Source organism: Corythoichthys intestinalis, chromosome 15 (genome assembly GCF_030265065.1).
Source record: "Corythoichthys intestinalis isolate RoL2023-P3 chromosome 15, ASM3026506v1, whole genome shotgun sequence".
Classification (NCBI taxonomy): domain Eukaryota; kingdom Metazoa; phylum Chordata; class Actinopteri; order Syngnathiformes; family Syngnathidae; genus Corythoichthys; species Corythoichthys intestinalis.
The window spans coordinates 32633057-32652180 of NC_080409.1; the positions used below are offsets into that span (position 1 = coordinate 32633057).

The window sequence follows — 19124 nt, forward strand, 5'->3', positions numbered from 1 at the left end:
GGGTGGGGGTGGGATGGGTTTGCGCATATCAGAAAAAACCAAGGAGGATTCAAATGTATATTTGTGTGGGTCCATCAATCGTAAAATGAGAACGCAAAAGTAACACAAAAAAGGAGGGTGAAGACGGGGTAAACATAGGATTTGTGGAAGGACGTGATAAGAGGATTGGAGTTGAAGAAGAAGAGAGAAAAAACAAGAAGTTGTAAGGATAGACGCCCATGTTTATACCCTGGGCGGCGCAATGCTCTCTTCGTAAATTGTCCTCTTCATTTGGTCCTTAAACACCACTTTAACTTGATATCACATATCATTGACATAGCTTACGACTAGAGATGCACCAAAGATTCGGTGGCAAAATATTTTGGGCCGAAATCGGACAAAAAATGTGGTTACGGTCAGAAACACTTTTTTCACCGAAATAACATTGCCGAAAGCGGAAGTTGCATTCGCAAATAGCTCAGTAGTGTGCATTTCTCTTGTGAGTAGAATCCATAGGTCTGATGAATATGCTGATTGGCCCTGAGCAACTATTCACAGTTACAGTGGTACAGCATGAGAGGTTTGGCTGCCTATAGAACTGCAGTGATGACCAGTGTTGTTAATCTTACTGAAAAAAAGTAATTAATTATAGTTACAAATTACTTCTCCTAAAAAGTAATTGCGTTAGTAACTCAATTACCTGAATGTAAGAGTAATTAGTTACTTGGCAAAGTAATTGGTGATAATTACTCCCCCCCACCCCCCACCCCAAAAAAAAAAAAAAAAAAAAAAAAAAAAAAAAAAAAAAAAAAACATTGGCCACACTATGTGAAGTTTTTTTGTGAAGGTTTTTGGTACAATTGGCCCGAGCCCAATTCTTTACCCTAATTTACCCTTCACCCTGAATCAACTGTTAAAAGTTGTTAAAATTGCTCCCATTATTGCATTAGTTCCTTTCGACAAATGAAAGTTTTAAAACTATTTCATCATTTAAAGATAGATTCAAGTCAAGATTTTGCCGATTTAGAAGTATTTTAGATAAAAAGTTACTTAGGTTCGTTAGGAAGGTTCTCTACAACAGAGCCGTAATAAAAGGTCAACTGCTTTAAGATGGCGGCTGTTTACTAACGCATCTAGTGCCGTGTCTGTCATTTTGCATATAGTTATATCTATATACAGTATATGCAGTGTTGTTAAGTTTACTTTAAAATAGTAATTAATTACAGTTACAAATTACTTCTCCCAAAAAGTAATTGCGTTAGTAACTCAGTTACCTGAATGTAAGAGTAATTAGTTAATTGGCAAAGTAACTAGTGATAATTTTTTTTTTCTCAAAAAAAAAAAAAAAAAAACAAGAAACAACAACAACAAAAAACAGGTCACACAATGTGAAGTTTAAAGGATTTGGGGGACAGTTGGCCCTAGCCCAATTCTTTACCCTCCACTTAACTAACCACTTTAACAAGGGTATTGTGATAACTAGCTAGTAACCTTTGCTATGTGTGGAAGTCATTTAAAGTTGTGAATCAACCGTTAAAGTTGTTAAAATTGCTCCCGTTATTGCATTAGTTCCCTTCTGTCTACTTTAAATGTGTAAGTTTTAAAACTGTTTCATCATTTAAAGATAGATTTAAGTTAAGATTTTGCCGATTTAGAAGCATTTTAGATAAAAAAAAAAAAAAAAATTAAAAAAAAAAAAAAAAAGTTACTTAGGTTCGCTAGGAAGGATCTCTACATCAGGGCCTTCCTGAGAGGTGTACTGCTTTAAGATGGCGGCTGTTTACTAACGCATGTAGTCCTTAAAACATGTTGGCAATGCAGCTGTGTCAGTTAATGCATCTAGTTCTATAATATGATATCTACCGTGTCATGTGAGCGTAGTTTGTCGACTATGGCTACAGTCAGGTATTATTGGAGCCACCTAGCATCGTGGTTGCAACGGCGTCTTCCCCACTGCTGCTCTGCTCTCGTTCCCGTGAGTCCGTTTCTCTCAGACTTTTTTTATTCAACCAACTTAGTAACGCATAGTAACGCACGCCTTTCCTGCCTCAGTAACGGTAACGGCGTTGCCAAGATGAGAAAAGTAATTAATTAGATTACTCATTGCTGAAAAAATAACGCCGTTAGTAACGCCGTTATATTGTAACGCCGTTATTAACAACACTGGTGATGACCCCCCCCCCCCCACCCCAACATGCCTAAAACAACTTCAAGTTAAATTGTGATGGTAATTCGAAAAAAAGTAACATTTTTTCAGATTGTTTATTTGTCCGATTAATCAATTATAAAAATAATCGTAAGTTGCAGACCAAAATGACATGGATGGCTGGCACAAAATTATCACGTTTCAGTGCCAGTAACGTGAAGACATCCAAACCATTAGGATTGGAAGAGTTGGCAGCAATAAAATGTCCCATTGAAAGTTATCTAGAGCAGGGGTCCCCAACCGCCGGCCGCGGACTGGAACCGGTCCGTGGCGCATTAGGTACCGGGCCGCAAAAGAAATAATAATTTATTAACGACTGCATAATGGCCAAATTAACTTTGGCCTGTGCCCCTTAACACACCAGTATCCCTGTCTACTCTAGATATAATACTACAGAATGGAATGTCGTATGTGCGCTTGTCCTCGATAATAATGTCTGATGTAGGGCGGGCGCATCACATTTGTTCTCAGAAATAATTAGCCCCACACTACAATGACTGAAAAACAGACGTCTTTGGACAGGTTTTTTACATGGAAAAGGGCACCTGACGAGCCAAAAGATGAGCCTACAACCTCGAAGAAAACTAAATCTACACTACTTCCCAATCACTAAAGACAAACTGCAAAGGAGTTGATTCGTTAACTGTTTGTGAATAAACTGAGTGATTCGAGCATGTCTGTGCAACAGGAGAATCAATTTGTAGAGATCACAAATGACGCCGACCTTAAACGTACATTTGAGACAACAACTCTACCGAGGTTCTAGATTAAAGTCATTCCGGAATATCCTGACATCGCTTGGAGAGCACTAAAAACCGTGGTACAATTTCCAACATCGCATCTTTGTGAAGCGGGCTTCTCTCACTCTCCCATCACACTTTGATGGGACCAGCTTGTCTCAACGAAACAAGCTCAGGCCTCCCACTGATTCAGCGGGTGAGTTATTTTTCCCCTGCACTTAACACAACGGGGCTAAAAACAAATGTTATTTTTAGGATTGTCAAACAATTAAAAATTTTAATCGAGTTAATCACAGCTTAAAATGTAATTAATCGTAATTAATCGCAATTCAAACCATCTATAAAATATGCCATATTTTTCTGTAAATTATTGTTGGAATGGAAAGATAAGACAGAAGACGGATATATACATTCAACATACTGTACATAAGTACTGTATTTGTTTATTATAACAATAAATCAACAAGATGGCATTAACATTATTGTTAAAGCGATCCATGGATAGAAAGACTTGTAGTTCTTAAAAGATAAATATTAGTACAAGTTATAGAAATTTTATATTAAAACCCCTCTTAATGTTTTTGTTTTAATAAAATTTGTAAAACTTTTAAATCAAAAAAATAAACTAGTAGCTCGCCATTGTTTATGTCAATAATTACACCATGCTCATGGTGCTGAAACCCATAAAATCAGTCACACCTAAGCGCCAGCAGAGGGCGAAAAAACACCAAAAAACACAAGTTACAAGTGCACATGACACTGTGCTGTCATTTTAATCTGAGCCGGGCATGTGCGTTAAATGCGTCAAATATTTTAACGTGATTAATTTCAAAAATTAATTACCGCCCGTTAACGCGATAATTTTGACAGCCCAAGTTATTTTATATTTGCTGTATTTTTCTGCCGCACATTGCCAGTGCTGACAAATTTTCCATGCGCGTAATGTTAAAAAAGGCCGCAAATGCAGTGATTCCAAAGTAAACACTACAAACTTTCTTTATCAGGAACATTAACTTATGTTTGCCAAGTTAGCTGCACACAACAACCGCACGCAGCTCTTTCACTTAACGACTTTGCCGTGTCGTTAAGCATTAATTTACGTCATTTTCGTGTTGCACATGTATGTTTATGATGTAAATAGTTTTTTAGCACCATTGGATAACATTGAGACTAAATCAAACAATATAAAAGAGGGCTTTTTCACCGCCACAAAAGCTTTGGGAGCAAAATTTTAAAAGGGTGCATAATTTGACAGAACACCGGTCCATGGGAAGAAAAAAAAAGGACCCAAATCACACCGGTCTGTCGTGCAAAAAAGGTTGGGGACCCCTGATCTAGAGTAATTACTCCAATAAGTGACCCAGTAATGAATGCTGGCAAAAAAAAGTACTCGTTAATGAACAATTTGGCCTCGTTCTCACCATTGCTGGACTTGAGGTCTCTGTGAATGATGGTTACGATGGCCTGATCATGCAGGTATCGCATCCCTCGTGCAACCTGTACTGCCCAGTCAACAAGGACGCAGGGCGGTACACGTTTGCCCGCAAGCACCCGGTTGAGGGCGCCGCCGCGGGCGAACTCCATGACCAGGCAAAGGTTGGGCTGGCGCAGACAGGCACCCAGCAGCGCCATGATGTTAGCATGGTCCAGCATTGCGAAGAGCTTGGCCTCCTGACGCACGCTGGCCAGTGTTTGCTCAGCATCCTCGTCAGGGTCCCGCCGCGCCGCCTTCACCGCCACCTCTGCACCGCGCCACACCGCCCGGTACACTTTGCCGAAGCCACCCACGCCGATGATCTCCTCCAGGGTGAGCTCAGAGAAGTCGATCTCCAGGACTGAGGATGGAAGATATGAGTCGAAAGTTGTACATAGAGATTCCCAGACGAAAGGCCGTAATGGACACATGTGCCGATTACTGGTTTCAAAGTGTACCGTGGTATGAAAACATCAAGGTTTCAAAACCGCAAAAAATTTCCATCATACCGTCCTAAGGTATTAGCTATTTTTTATGTCCCAGAAGTGCATGGAGAAATCCCTCGCTTGCAGCTGGAGGGCTCAACCCTGCCACACCAGTTGTTACTCAGAGTCAGTAAGTCAGCTGTACGACATGATGGCTGGAGGAGGTAAAACTCCTGAACTTTTTCACTCCATCGAAGAAAATGAAATCGCTGGTATGGGAACACTTCGGCTACAGGGCCGCAGCTTAGAGGAGGGCCAACCGACATGTAAAACATATTTGCGGAGGGTGGCTGCTGAGGAGGCAATACCTCCAATATGATTTTGCATTTATACCAAATTAGGTTACTAAACACAATCGTGAACGATTCCCACCAGCTACGAGAGTTAACGTGTTTACAAGTTTACGAGTTAACATGTTTAGTGTTTCTAGCGGTGGTAAAACATGTTTTTCCCTCTATGCCAACGGTCTATGTTGAGAAAGAGTTTGTGTATAGTGTAAACATGATACGACTCATACACACGTGCTTTTTATGGAAAACAATTGAATTATTTTTGTTCTAATGGTAATAATGTTGAGCTGTAGCTTTGGGTTTAGGCTCACCTAAAGGACTGCGTTTATTTTAATTTTATTTAGAATATTTTGTTATTGTTATTTAACATTATACTTATATTCCAGTTTGCTAATACAGTATGTTTTGAAAAATAAAAATCCTGTTTAATGGGGAAAAAAAAATATGGCGGAAAACACAGAAAAGGCTGAAAAAGGAGTTTCTGCTTTTGCACTCCTTTTTAAAATAAACTGCTGTATTTTAAGCCAAATGAACTGTTGTGTTTGATTGAACAATATGTCTATATGCTGCCATAGCAGATTCAGGGCGCATTAAGCCCCCGAACTATTTTTAATTTGTCCCTTTTACCCTGGAAACACCCCCGTTTACAGACATCACGCAACCGCTTTTGTTTCAACCCAGCCATAAAAAGAAGTAATCATATTTATTAATCAAAATGTCAGTCATTTTTATCTTAGAATCAGTAATTGATGTCTCATATTTCGTTTATAAAAAAAAAATGACTTCAAAAAAATTATTCACTTGCATATTTTAAACTTTTAAACAAATTACGTCACAATGAAAAAAATGGCGTCTGTAAAAATGTCATGGATAACTACCTCATAACTATTGATTAATTGTATTTTTTTGTTACTGTCGCATTTTCTCCAATATGTTAGATGATGAATAATCGATCCAAACAAAGAAAAAATGAAAAAAAAAAAAAAGTTTAAAATTGTGAATATGAAAAAGAACATCTCGACCACTCCTTGATGTCTGCGATTTCTGCATCGCGACCCTTGTTATATTACGTTTCAGCTTTTAAATCCCACAAAAATCCGGCTGTGGCCATTCACATCTGTGTCTTGACACTCGATGATACATGCTACATGGAGTTTTTGGATCGAAACGAGGCAAGTACGCGATATCATCTCGTTAAAATCATGGCGTCTTTAATTCTGCTCTCGCGTGCTCTCGCCTCCAGTTAGGGTTTTGCGGTTAATTTTATTTTATTTTTTTAATTTAAATGCCCTGCTGCTTACAGATTTTAAGCTTTCCAATGATGTATCACACACGCATATAGGACAATTTTCAAATTTGGTCAAATTGGGGGTCTCAGAGCAGAACTTGAAGTCACCTGAGTGTTTTCCGCCACATATATTTTTTTTAAATACTTTGAAAATTAAAAATCCTTTTCAATTGTTTTTTTTTTTTTTAAACCCAGAAATCTCAAAGTAACACAATTTAGACCTGTGATTGCAATACCGTGAAATTGTAGTTTAAGGTTAACATACCGTCAGAATATCATACCTGGCTGGCACATGCCTAGCTCTTAAATTAAATTTTCAAATTAACACTTCCTTAATAAACATTCTACAAACACAATTTACCGTAATTGAAATTTCTATTAGCATGGAATAAACATCATATTCAAATGTTGTGTTTTGTATAAGGTACTCCACCAACCAACTGAAAAAATAAAAATACCTAAGAGTCAAGACTCAAATTCTTCAGTAACCATTGGTTTGAATAATCCCAACTCATTTTATCAAGTTAATATTGTGAACTTCATTAAATGAGTTGAATTTACTTACATTATCAAGTCTGTGAGCCACACTTCAATTTCTGAGTAAATTGAACTTGATCATGCAATGTGGACACATGAAGCTTATGGCCCTATGTGGCTTAGATATGAACACATTTTCTTGTGAAATTTGATGGGTGCGGCTTATAGTCAGGCGGGCCTTCATTAATTGATTTTCTGTTACCCTTACCTCATTACGGACAAGGGTCGCGAGGTGTTGGAACCTATCTCAGCAAACTATGGGTAGTAGGCAGGATACACCTTGAATTGGTTGCCTTTCATTGTTTAGCTTTTGTGCATTATTCACTTTAGTCGACAAAAGGGGTAAAACAGGCTTCATCTTTGCCGGATGGAGAAAATAGAAAGACAGCAACAGATTGAACAGGTACAGTATTATACAGAGGTGGGTAAGAACACGTTACATCTACTCAGTTACATTTTCTTGAATAACTTTTTGAGACAAATGTACTTCTTAGAGTAGTTTTAACATGCAATATTTTTTACTTTTACTTGAGTATATTTGTGAAGACAAAACAATACTCTTACTTGGCTACTTTGGCCCACACTAGAATTGGTACATTTTTCCTTTTTATTATGATACATATCGACTCCGTTTTTGCCAGAGATACCGATCGTGGCTGTCTGACTCCTTTATACCAAACAGAGGTGACAATGTTTTTTCACCACTAGAGGGCACTTATGCTGTGTTGGTCTGGCCTGAATTTGATAATTTGTGTCATATTTATGGCCTAATATAGTCGTGTCATATTTATGGCCTAATATGGTCGTGTAATAGGTTATAGTTCAGGATAATGATAACAGTTCATAAAGATGAAATTGGGCTGAGAAAAATATATCCCATTATTTCTAAAAATCTGACATTGAAAGCAGTTACTCACAATGTTACTCATTATTTGACTATTCTTTTCAACATATACTTTTTTACTTGTACTTGAGTACATTTTTTGATTCGTACTTTTACTTGAATAATATTATTTAGAAGTAACGCGACTCTTGAGTAAATTTTTTGGCAAGAGTAAAATTTTTGGCTACTCTATCCACCAATGGTACTATACCAAGTGTATCAGCGTTTAAATGTCACGGTCATCACACAATGGCTGCGCTCATAAACGGGGTATTTTTCATTTGTTTGAAAAAAATTAAAAGTGTAAAGTTTAAAATTCTAAAAACTGCACAATTTACTTTAATAGTTTGAGCAACAGTCATTCACATGAAGGTCATTCATACTAGGTGTTGTCTTTGGAATAGAAGACATAAGTTGTATCATGTCTGAGTGCAGTCACAAATGCATGGCAGAGGACTGAACTGGTACAGTACCTCTGGGATGCTAATGGACATGCAGGACCCCTATTTGGGACGCGTAGAAGGGACCCTTTCTGCTGTGCCAGGTCACATACGGCCTACTGCACCTTTCAACATTTGTCTCACAAAACAGCACAAACGGGGTACCCACGGTGCAAGGGGGGCACTTCCTGGGACGACGCGGTCCGCCTCTCCTCCTCCGGCACGCCTCTGCTGACATAGTTGCAGGGGAAAATGCCCACACGGTCGGCCACTACGCCGGTCCACCAGCCTTCGTCCCCGGACACCAGCGAGTCTTTAGAAAGCACCTCCACCAGGTCCCCGCGGCGAAGGTTCAGCTCGTCGTCCGCTGTCGCTTCGTAGTCGAACACGGCCGTCCAGCAGCCGTCGGGCGCCGCTTCCCCATTCTCCTCCGCCGGTGCGGGCCAGCGGAAAATAGCTGCTTCGTCAGAGGAGAGGGCGGCCGGCCCGGGGCTCGACGTATGCTTCGCCGCAGCCGCTTTGGGAGGGTCGTCCATGGAGGCGCTCCATGAGTCGGCCAGCAGCCCAGCGGCGGCGGCAGGCGCATTCACCTGGCGGCTAGCTAGCTAGCGAGCTCGCTAGTTAAGTCGCTGTCGCTAATCTAGCTCGCGCCACCGAGCTGCATTGTGGGTAAAAGGTGTAAGCATTGGCTCTCCGTCAGAAATAAATAAATACAAAAATCATAATCATCGCCAGCCGGTCATACTCTGTGCGTTACAAGCCAATTTCCTCCTATTGGTGCCGCTATGCGTCAGTCAGAAGCTCAGGCTCCGCCTGTAAATGACGTTTCACAGCACACCCGATACAAAAAAAAAAAAAAAAGCAAATCGCAAAACCAAAGTCAGACTTCAATTCCCACTTAGTGTTGACATCGTTTAAAAAAATATGCATGTTTGTCGTGACCCAGAAAACTTATTTTATTCCACAGTAGAGAACAAAAGAAAACACAATTAGAATCTCAAAAACACTGGGAAAAAAATCAGATCTTTTTCCTTTGAAATTTGACATCTCATGGCAGGCCCAAACAATGCCTCCTTTTACAAAAGTCCGCAAAGTGAGACGCTCACAAAGTCCAGCGAGGTCCCCACAAAGACACGTGACCGATGGGTAACGTTTTTTTTTTTTTTTAAACTCCACCACTTGGAACATATTGCCTCATTGGCTCCCATTGACGGCTATAGGGGTCCAAATTGATTGAACGTCAATGGAACGTCTGCCGTCAATGGCAGTGAACGAGTTAAAAATTACAAATAAATAAGACAAGGCAGAGAGGAAAACGTCAATGCTGATTTCAGTGCCATAGAAAGAGAACTAAAAAACAAAAAAGATCAAATGTGGCTCAAGAAGTGCGTGAAATGTTCCCTTTTGTTTCACGTATGTACAGTAGTTGTAGTAGACGCGACAGCGGATGCTGCCTCTGGTGGACAAACAGTGTCACTGCAATTAAATCCTAACTCGATTACAGTGAAACCTTTAAAGTTCTCTGCGTGCATTTTTGCTTTTTATGACCCACGGCTTGTTTGTGATTAGATTTTTAAAAATTAAATAAATGAATTCATAGAATAAATATATGTTTTATAAGTTAATATATAATTAATATAATTCTATATAAATATCCATATAAAACTTACAATATTTGTAATAACATTGTATTTTATACATTTAGGTTTTGTTTTTAGGACGATAAAAATAATGTAGTGTTCAAAATTAGTATTTGGGAACATACGTATAACTATATGCTGGCAGTGAATGATTATGTTTGAATTATGTTTGCCATTGACCGTGACAGACGTCCAAATTATTTGAACTGGGAAGGGCTGTCAGTGAATGATATTGTTGCAGTATTGATGCATGGAAGTGTTTACAGTACAACTTTTCTGTGTTATTATACAGAGTTTCCATGATTAGATGTCATTTTAAAACAATTTCTTAACATTTAGCAGACAATGAATTTTCTTGCCGTATTGTGCTTTGAAGGTTCCACTGTACAGTGTATTAAACAGATTTTGTTTTGGTGAGTAAAAGCAGGGAAAAAATACTGTAGATTGAAATTCCAAGCTTTGAAATAAGTCGTGTCCTGCCAGTGATGGTGTTAAACGTCCAAATCAGCTTTAACAGTTAACATGGATTTGACGTCTATCACCGTCAATGGCAGCGAATGAATAAAATGGTTATTATGTATAAGTCAAATAAATCCGCTCCCCCCCACACACAAACACTTCTTTGCTGCCTCCAAGTGGCAAAAAATAATACAGCCTTTAAAAATAAGCTGTTTTCAACATCAGTTGTTCTTGCTTGCAAAGTGCTCCACAAATCAAAGTCTACAGCAAAGTGCAATGGAAAGAAAAAGTATAAAAATATTTCTCTGAATAGATCCATGTTGTAATCTCACGTCTTTTAATTCTTATCATTTCTGATTGGAAAGGTGAGCAGTGGTGTGGGACAGAGATATGACGAAAATACGTGACTAAAAAAACGTCAAGACATCATTCCAGGATGTAGTCCAGTCACCTGTCCCTTATGTGCGCGCACTTAATTGTGGAAAATATACATACAATATGGAAATAGATCATTTTTATATAGAGATATAGTGTTGAAGTCATGTTCAATAATTCTCTGTGGTTTAAATTTACAGAAGCGTATTGCTGCCACCCCACCTAAAAAAAAAGTCTCATTATAGTAATCAATTTTTACATGACAATTATCACGTTTATGCACGATACTATCATGAAGATACGTAATACAGTAATAGATATGGAGCGAAAATTCGGTGGTTGAAACGCTACTCAAAATGTGGTTTCAGTTCAAAACCGTTTTTTTTTTTCCACCGAAATAACACCACCAAGGGCGTAGGTTTGCATAGCATAACACTACCAACTTTTTAGGATGATCAAATTGTCCCCATCAAGTTTTAAGCAACCTTTTTTGCATTATATAAAGACTTCAGTTATATAGGTCATTTAGATTGTCTTCCCATATGCCGTAAGGATAGAATTGACCCTACCATTATTAAGTGGATTATTTTCATTATGTTCAGACTTAGATTTACCCCTTTTCACTTGTTGAATGTGCCATTCCATTTTTTTTCACCTGAAACGCATGTTTGATTGGTTGATTACTTATACAACATGTGGACAAGATGTCGCCTCCTCCAGCGAGGAGGGATATTAGCAGGTTTTTTTCAGCCAGCAGCACCAGCAGCCACTGTATGTAAAAAGACGTCAATGTTGTGAGGGTGGGGAACACACCACAAATTTTACTACTGAAAATCCGACCTGCATCAGAGTTAGCTTAATATTAAACTGTGTGAATTTGCTAACCTGAAAAATTCGAGGAGGAAGCTGCTTGAAGAGAAGTGTCCTCCTGTATGTGCTTTCTCCTTAAACTGTGAGAAATGTAGTGAACCGAGGTTTACTCACTTCTCCCCAATTTTTGTTTCATTTATGTGGCATTAAAGCAGCCCAAAGGAGCTTTCATTTTGTTGAGTTTGGCTGCGCTTGTGGACAAAAGCAGTTGCGTTTTATCTGAATGAAACTCCATTTTTATTTATTTTCATTATTCCTTGACGAAGAAGTGTTTTCAGTTATATTTATTTTATTTAGACAGACAATGGTGAGTGGTCTTAAAACAAACGTTTATTTTTTTTGCATTCCTGGATAGCTAACAGAAAGTAACAATTTGTTTTTATTGTGTATGTTAATGTAATTTAAGTTATGTTCAAATATTGCAATTTAAACTTGATGTTAAAATCCAGACATTTATGTTTTCAAAATGTTTTAGTAGTTTTTGAAAACAAAGGTTTGAATCAAATGGTTTATCACCTGAACCAATACATATGAAAGTTAGCATAAGTCAATACAGACATATTATGCATTGATCATTTAGCCTATCAATTAGGGGTAGGTTGATATTCGTGAGAAATGTAGCCCTGACCCCCATTCACCCAAACAGTTTGGTCTTATTAATGTCCTGTCCCTAGCAAAAAGTGTACATGCAGATTATGCTGTTATATCGTCTGTACCAATGTTGAACCGAACCTACGCCCTTGAACACCACTCAAAAATGAAGTTGTTTTAATGCGACAAAAAGCTCGCACCCGTGACATTTACTTTAGGGTGACCAAACGTCCTCTTTTGCCCGGACAAGTCCTACTTTCACGTAGTATCCTCGTGGTCCGGGCGGGTTTTATAAATTCATAAAAATGTTCGTTTTTTATGATTTTTCACGGGACCAATTTGAAGAGAATCCCTCCGGCCGCTGGGTGGCAGCGCCTGCCTGTGATGACATGGCTCCTAGTAGTAGGGCGGGAAGGAGTAGTTCTTCTTGTTTTTGTTGGCAGTTTACCCCTATCATGAGGCATTACCGCCATCTACTAGGTTGACGATTTGGCCACAACGCTTGCCCAGTTGTTAAGTTTTTTACGATAAATACGTATATAATGGCAACTGTTGACTTCTGTTGGAGCTTTGACTGTAAAATCCCATTTGGTGTCGCATCATTGCGCTGCCGATGATTGTAAACTTTTATAGCAAAGTTAGATTTTTGCCTCAGCTAGCTATCAGTAAGCTAAACCGCACTTGGCATTATGGGAAACGTAGTTTTTAACTGCTACATTTGGAAACATGCTGGTTGAATAGTTTTTCAGTTTATTTCGGTTTTTGTTTGTGTGCAATCTAGAACATTGAATGAGAATATCAGTTGAATGGGAATAACAATTTGTCAAGGACAATTGCCGTGATAGTAATTTTTAAAAATGTTTAGTTGGCACATAGCCTACTGTGTGTATGTGTATTGACTGGACTACATTTCTATTGGTCTGCATTATATATATATATATATATATATATATATATATATATATATATATATATATATATACCAGGGGTGGGCAAACCGGTCCTCAAGGGCCGCAGTGGGTCCTGGTCTTTGTTACAACTGATCAAGCACAGGCAGTTTAACCAATAATAGATCCGGGGAAACAAGAAGCACCTGATTGCAATCAACTGATTGCACTTGTATGACACCAGATTGGTGAAAAGGTTTACTCTTTATAGGTTACAACGAAAACCCGCACCTACTGCGGCCCTTTGTGGAATAGTTTGCCCACCCCTGATATATACAGTGCCTTGCAAAAGTATTCGGCCCCCTTGAACCTTGCAACCTTTCGCCACATTTCAGGCTTCAAACATAAAGATATAAAATTTTAATTTTTTGTCAAGAATCAACAACAAGTGGGACACAATCGTGAAGTGGAACAAAATTTATTGGATAATTTAAACTTTTTTAACAAATAAAAAACTGAAAAGTGGGGCGTGCAATATTATTCGGCCCCCTTGCGTTAATACTTTGTAGCGCCACCTTTTGCTCCAATTACAGCTGCAAGTCGCTTGGTGTATGTTTCTATCAGTTTTGCACATCCAGAGACTGACATTCTTGCCCATTCTTCCTTGCAAAACAGCTCGAGCTCAGTGAGGTTGGATGGAGAGTGTTTGTGAACAGCAGTCTTCAGCTCTTTCCACAGATTCTCAATTGGATTCAGGTCTGGACTTTGACTTGGCCATTCTAACACCTGGATACGTTTATTTTTGAACCATTCCATTGTAGATTTGGCTTTATGTTTTGGATCATTGTCCTGTTGGAAGATAAATCTCCGTCCCAGTCTCAGGTCTTGTGCAGATACCAACAGGTTTTCTTCCAGAATGTTCCTGTATTTGGCTGCATCCATCTTCCCGTCAATTTTAACCATCTTCCCTGTCCCTGCTGAAGAAAAGCAGGCCCAAACCATGATGCTGCCACCACCATGTTTGACAGTGGGGATGGTGTGTTCAGGGTGATGAGCTGTGTTGCTTTTACGCCAAACATATCGTTTTGCATTGTGGCCAAAAAGTTCAATTTTGGTTTCATCTGACCAGAGCACCTTCTTCCACATGTTTGGTGTGTCTCCCAGGTGGCTTGTGGCAAACTTTAAACGAGACTTTTTATGGATATCTTTGAGAAATGGCTTTCTTCTTGCCACTCTTCCATAAAGACCAGATTTGTGCAGTGTACGACTGATTGTTGTCCTATGGACAGACTCTCCCACCTCAGCTGTAGATCTCTGCAGTTCATCCAGAGTGATCATGGGCCTCTTGGCTGCATCTCTGATCAGTTTTCTCCTTGTTTGAGAAGAAAGTTTGGAAGGACGGCCGGGTCTTGGTAGATTTGCAGTGGTCTGATGCTCCTTCCATTTCAATATGATGGCTTGCACAGTGCTCCTTGAGATGTTGAAAGCTTGGGAAATCTTTTTGTATCCTAATCCGGCTTTAAACTTCTCCACAACAGTATCTCGGAACTGCCTGATGTGTTCCTTGGTTTTCATAATGCTCTCTGCACTTTAAACAGAACCCTGAGACTATCACAGAGCAGGTGCATTTATACGGAGACTTGATTACACACAGGTGGATTCTATTTAACATCATCGGTCATTTAGGACAACATTGGATCATTCAGAGATCGTCACTGAACTTCTGGAGTGAGTTTGCTGCACTGAAAGTATAGGGGCCGAATAATATTGCACGCCCCACTTTTCAGTTTTTTATTTGTTAAAAAAGTTAAAATTATTCAATAAATGTTGTTCCACTTCACGATTGTGTCCCACTTGTTGTTGATTCTTGACAAAAAAATTAAATTTCATATCTAAATGTTTGAAGCCTGAAATGTGGCGAAAACTTGCAAGATTCAAGGGGGCCGAATACTTTTGCAAGGCACTGTGTATATATGTATTTTTTAAAGTCATTATTTATTTTATTTTTTTCAAACTGCATTTTTCCATCCAGAGTGAGGGAGCACACTTTAAATATATTAAAGTGATATAGGCATCTTTGAGTGAACTTCGAGTAAAATTCAAGTATCTTGAGGCCGGGCTGAGTGTCCTCTTTTTTGGAAATCAAAATATGGTCACCCTAATTTACTTCTCACTTTTATATATTCTCTTTTCCTTCCCCCATTTGAGCAGCTATAAACAGGGCTAACACGTTGTTTTTCCAACTTTATTAAAAAAAAAAAAAAATCTGGGTCCAGTTAACACTCCAACACTAGGTAACTTTTGAACGTTTATAAAATATTTTCATAACATATGTGATGATATGTCGACTGACAACTAGTTGAGTGACACCTCTTTTATATCTTTAGGGGGTTGGTATCACTTTCACCGGCACTAATTAACTTGGAAGAGTGTGGCAGAGTTCGCCACACAAAAAAAAAAAACTACAAATGTGCTGACTGCTTTACGGCATACGTCACTTCCCTCTTTCCCCATTCGTTATAAATGCGGAAGTCGATGTGAACCCTTTTGCGCAAATTTTGCAAAGATGGCAGAGCCAAAAAGAGAAAAAGCTTTGTCCGAGGAGACAGAAAAAATAGAAAAAGGAAGGCTACCCCAAAAAAGGACACATACTCAAAAATAAACATTGGCTCAGCTTTCACTCGCTAGCGTGACCCCCCCACCCCCCAACTGAACTCTGCACTGACGAGTTTGAGTGGGAGGGAGTGGTTGGAGGGCTTCTTGGGGGAATACGGTACAAAATCTATTTATACGTTTCTCATTGTCAACATCGTCATATGCTATTGTTTAGCCACAGCTGGATTCATTACCGCTTTACTATTCATCCTTCACACTGCCGCTGGAAACAGAAATGATGTTTAATCCATCTGCTGTGCGCTGGTCCTCATGGGAAACACAGTCTTCCTTAAGGCAAAACACTAACGCTTTTGTCCACTTGCGTCGCTTAAATAGACCAAAACTAAAAAGTTACCTAGTGTTGCTTTAAACATTTAATTTTGTGTTTAATCTTATGTTGTGTATTCTTGAAATAAATATTATCAAATATTTTCGTAATCTCAGCATTAAGAAATCATATTTATACTGAACAAATAAATAACATAAAAATAAATATCTGGATAATGATTTGATTGTTTTTTTGGATGTATATAAATTAGGGCTGTCAAAATTATCACGTTAACGGGCGGTAATTAATTTTTCAAATTAATCACGTTAAAATATTTGACGCAATTAACGCACATGCCCCGCTCAGATTAAAATGACAGCAGTGTAATGTCCGCTTGTTGCTTGTTACTTGTTTTTTGTTGTTTCACGCCCTCTGCTGGCACTTGGGTCCAAATGATTTTATGGGTTTGGGGAGTGAGCATGGTGTAATAATGACATCAACAATGGCGAGCTACTAGTTTATTTTTTGATTGAAAATTTTACAAATATTAATAAAACGAAAACATTAAGAGGGGTTTTAATATAACATTTCTATAACTTGTACTAACATTTATCTTTAAGAACTACAAGTCTTTCTATCCATGGATCGCTTTAAGAGAATGTTAATAATGTTAATGCCTTCTTGTTGATTTATTGTTATAATAAACAAAAACAGTACTTATGTACCGTATGTTGAATGTCATTCCAACAATAATTTACAGAAAAAAATGGCATATTTAATAGATGGTTTGAATTGAGATTAATTATGATTAATTAATTTTTGAGCTATAATTAACTCCATTAAAAATTTTAATCATTTGACAGCCCTAATATAAATATTTTGAAAAATTTAAATATTTTGAACAATAATTGGCTTTGGTTTTCACTTCAGTTTTCTCAAAGTCAGTTTTGGCCAAGAAATGTCTTTTCAGTGCATCCCTATGTGATACTAGACTATTTTGTGGATGTGTGGCAGCAATATGCACTGTAGTTATTCTTCCGCGCAAAAACAATAAACAAAATTCAAATAAACATCATGATTCCATTGTTTTTTGTTCCGTCTTTTTGTGTGTGTGTATGTTTTTATCGGCAAAATACTTCTCTTTTTTTTCCTTTTATTAAAAAAAGTCTGGCTCCTGCTCAGGATTTTGAGAAAAATAGACTCTCTCCAGATGTATAAGACTGCAAGTCGTCTCTTTCCAGTGGAATGCTGGACCCCCTTTCCTTGGCATCTTCTGGACAATCCCCTGTGGGGGTCTGAAGTCTTACCGTAGCTCTCCGAATAGTCTAAAAGCCTTCTATGTGACAGTAGGCCTCCAGGCTAGAGAAGAGGATGTAGAGGAACCAGAGGCTGAAGAAGAAGCCCGACGTGGCCAGTCTGTGTCGGCGGGGTCCGCCCAGCTCACCCCCGATGTGTGCCCGCCGCCGGTAGAGCAGCGCGCTGATGGCCAAGAAGGCGAAGATGGTGAAGAGCGTGACGGAAAAGGCCAGCGAGCCGGCCTCCACCATGAAGGCTTTGCCCTTGCTGTGCCAATAGATGGCAGCCACCGACCACGCCAGGCCGATGCCCAGGAACACGTTGACTGCGTTGCTGCCCGTCACGTTGCCGATGGACGCGTCGGCGTACGTGTCCTGCACCGCGGCCACCTTGCTGGCGAACGTGTCTGTGGACGCAGAAAACCGGATGGACACACCGTCACAAATGAAGCAAACTGCTCTTTCATTCGAAACGCTCTTATTTACTCAGGTGGCGGTGCTTCGACTTACACTGCTGGCCAAAAGTATTGGCATCCCTGCAATTCTGTCAGATGATGCTCAATTTCTCCCAGAAAATGATTGCAATTACAAATGCTTTGGTTGTAATATCTTCATTTATTTTGCTTGATTTGCAAGATCGTAACTCAATTCGCTCATAAAGCAGTGTCTTGAAGTATGAGTTGAATCCGTTCTGTGAACAATCCCAAAACTCAATTTAACTGTAGGATGATGCACTGACCTCGAAATTGAATTCATTCAGGGACAAAGATTGTAACTGTCGTTACGTTTTTGTTCAATTTGCTTTGACTCGAGAGTTGCATTCCGTTCAAAGGGAGCTAGCACGTGCAAAAAACTGCTAAGTCGGAGGCAGTAACTGACCTGGCACGGAGGTCCCGAGCGCCACGAAGACGACGGCGGTGACCGAGTCCTTGAGGCCGACGGTGCAGCCAAAGTGCGAGGCCAGGTCGCCGATGACGGCGGTGAGCAGGCCGATGATGGCGATGGAGACAACGAAGCACGCCCAGCCGTTCAGGTAGTCTGTGGGCGGCACGCAGGCAAAGACCACCTTCCAGAAGACGGTCAGGAAGTGCATGACGTAGTCAAAGCATGACGGCAGACGCTCCTCGCCCGTGTCGTCCTCGTCCTCATCTGGAGGCAAAGAGGATTCAAATCACTACCTCGTAGCAACATTTAGGTTCCCACTCTGTATATTAGTTCGATACCCTTTAATTTCATTTTTAAGAAATACATTTTTAAACACTGATTTGAGTCCAAAAATAGATTTGTCCTTTAAGCACAAAATTGTTCAAAGTTAGTAGCGTCCCGCGACTTTTGCAAACGTAGCCATCTCCGTGCGAAAAAGTCACCCAAAGGCGAGCGAGGAAGCCGAGCGCTTATCGGAAGTGTCAGGCCACGCGTGCGTTTTCCAGCCTGCCGAAAAATCACGCGGAGCGCCTCTGGATTGAATATTTCATGACCAAAGTGACGATCCGTTGCCGCTTCTATGCATCATCTGATGAATGAATTTTCTCCTTTTTTTCCCCACCACCCTTCTAGCGTTCTGCTGTCTGAGATGAAACCAGGACAAATGGGGATTTTCATCTGTCAAATTCAAAGGTATACATTTAAAGCAGAAGGGGACAAAGGACAATCTGATGTTTTAGGCAGCACCGGATGCAACGTAAGAGCTGTTTTAAATAAAAAGTTGTTTTGAATGGAAATAAAAGATTTGAACTGAGCAAACTAATTCAAATTGCTGACA

General features: G+C 39.4%; 2 protein-coding genes across 3 annotated transcripts in view; both read right to left on the minus strand.

The window, feature by feature from the left end:
• Positions 1–13501, minus strand: part of map3k9 (mitogen-activated protein kinase kinase kinase 9) — a 29351-nt gene extending 15850 nt beyond the window's left edge. Inside the window, exons 1-2 of the mRNA XM_057860368.1 lie at positions 8492–13501; positions 4347–4760 (exon numbers count right to left, since the gene is read on the minus strand). Coding sequence (XP_057716351.1) covers positions 4347–4760; positions 8492–8858 — 781 coding nt within the window. The 5' untranslated portion in view covers positions 8859–13501. The remainder of the gene's footprint in view (positions 1–4346; positions 4761–8491) is intronic.
• A 1575-nt stretch (positions 13502–15076) lies between these two features.
• slc8a3 (solute carrier family 8 member 3) overlaps positions 15077–19124 on the minus strand; it is a 129809-nt gene continuing 125761 nt past the window's right edge. For both annotated transcript variants that reach the window (XM_057859203.1, XM_057859204.1), the window contains 2 exons: positions 18242–18511; positions 15077–17769 (listed from right to left, as the gene is read on the minus strand). In XM_057859203.1, the coding sequence (XP_057715186.1) occupies positions 17393–17769; positions 18242–18511 (647 nt within the window). In that variant the 3' untranslated portion in view covers positions 15077–17392. The remainder of the gene's footprint in view (positions 17770–18241; positions 18512–19124) is intronic.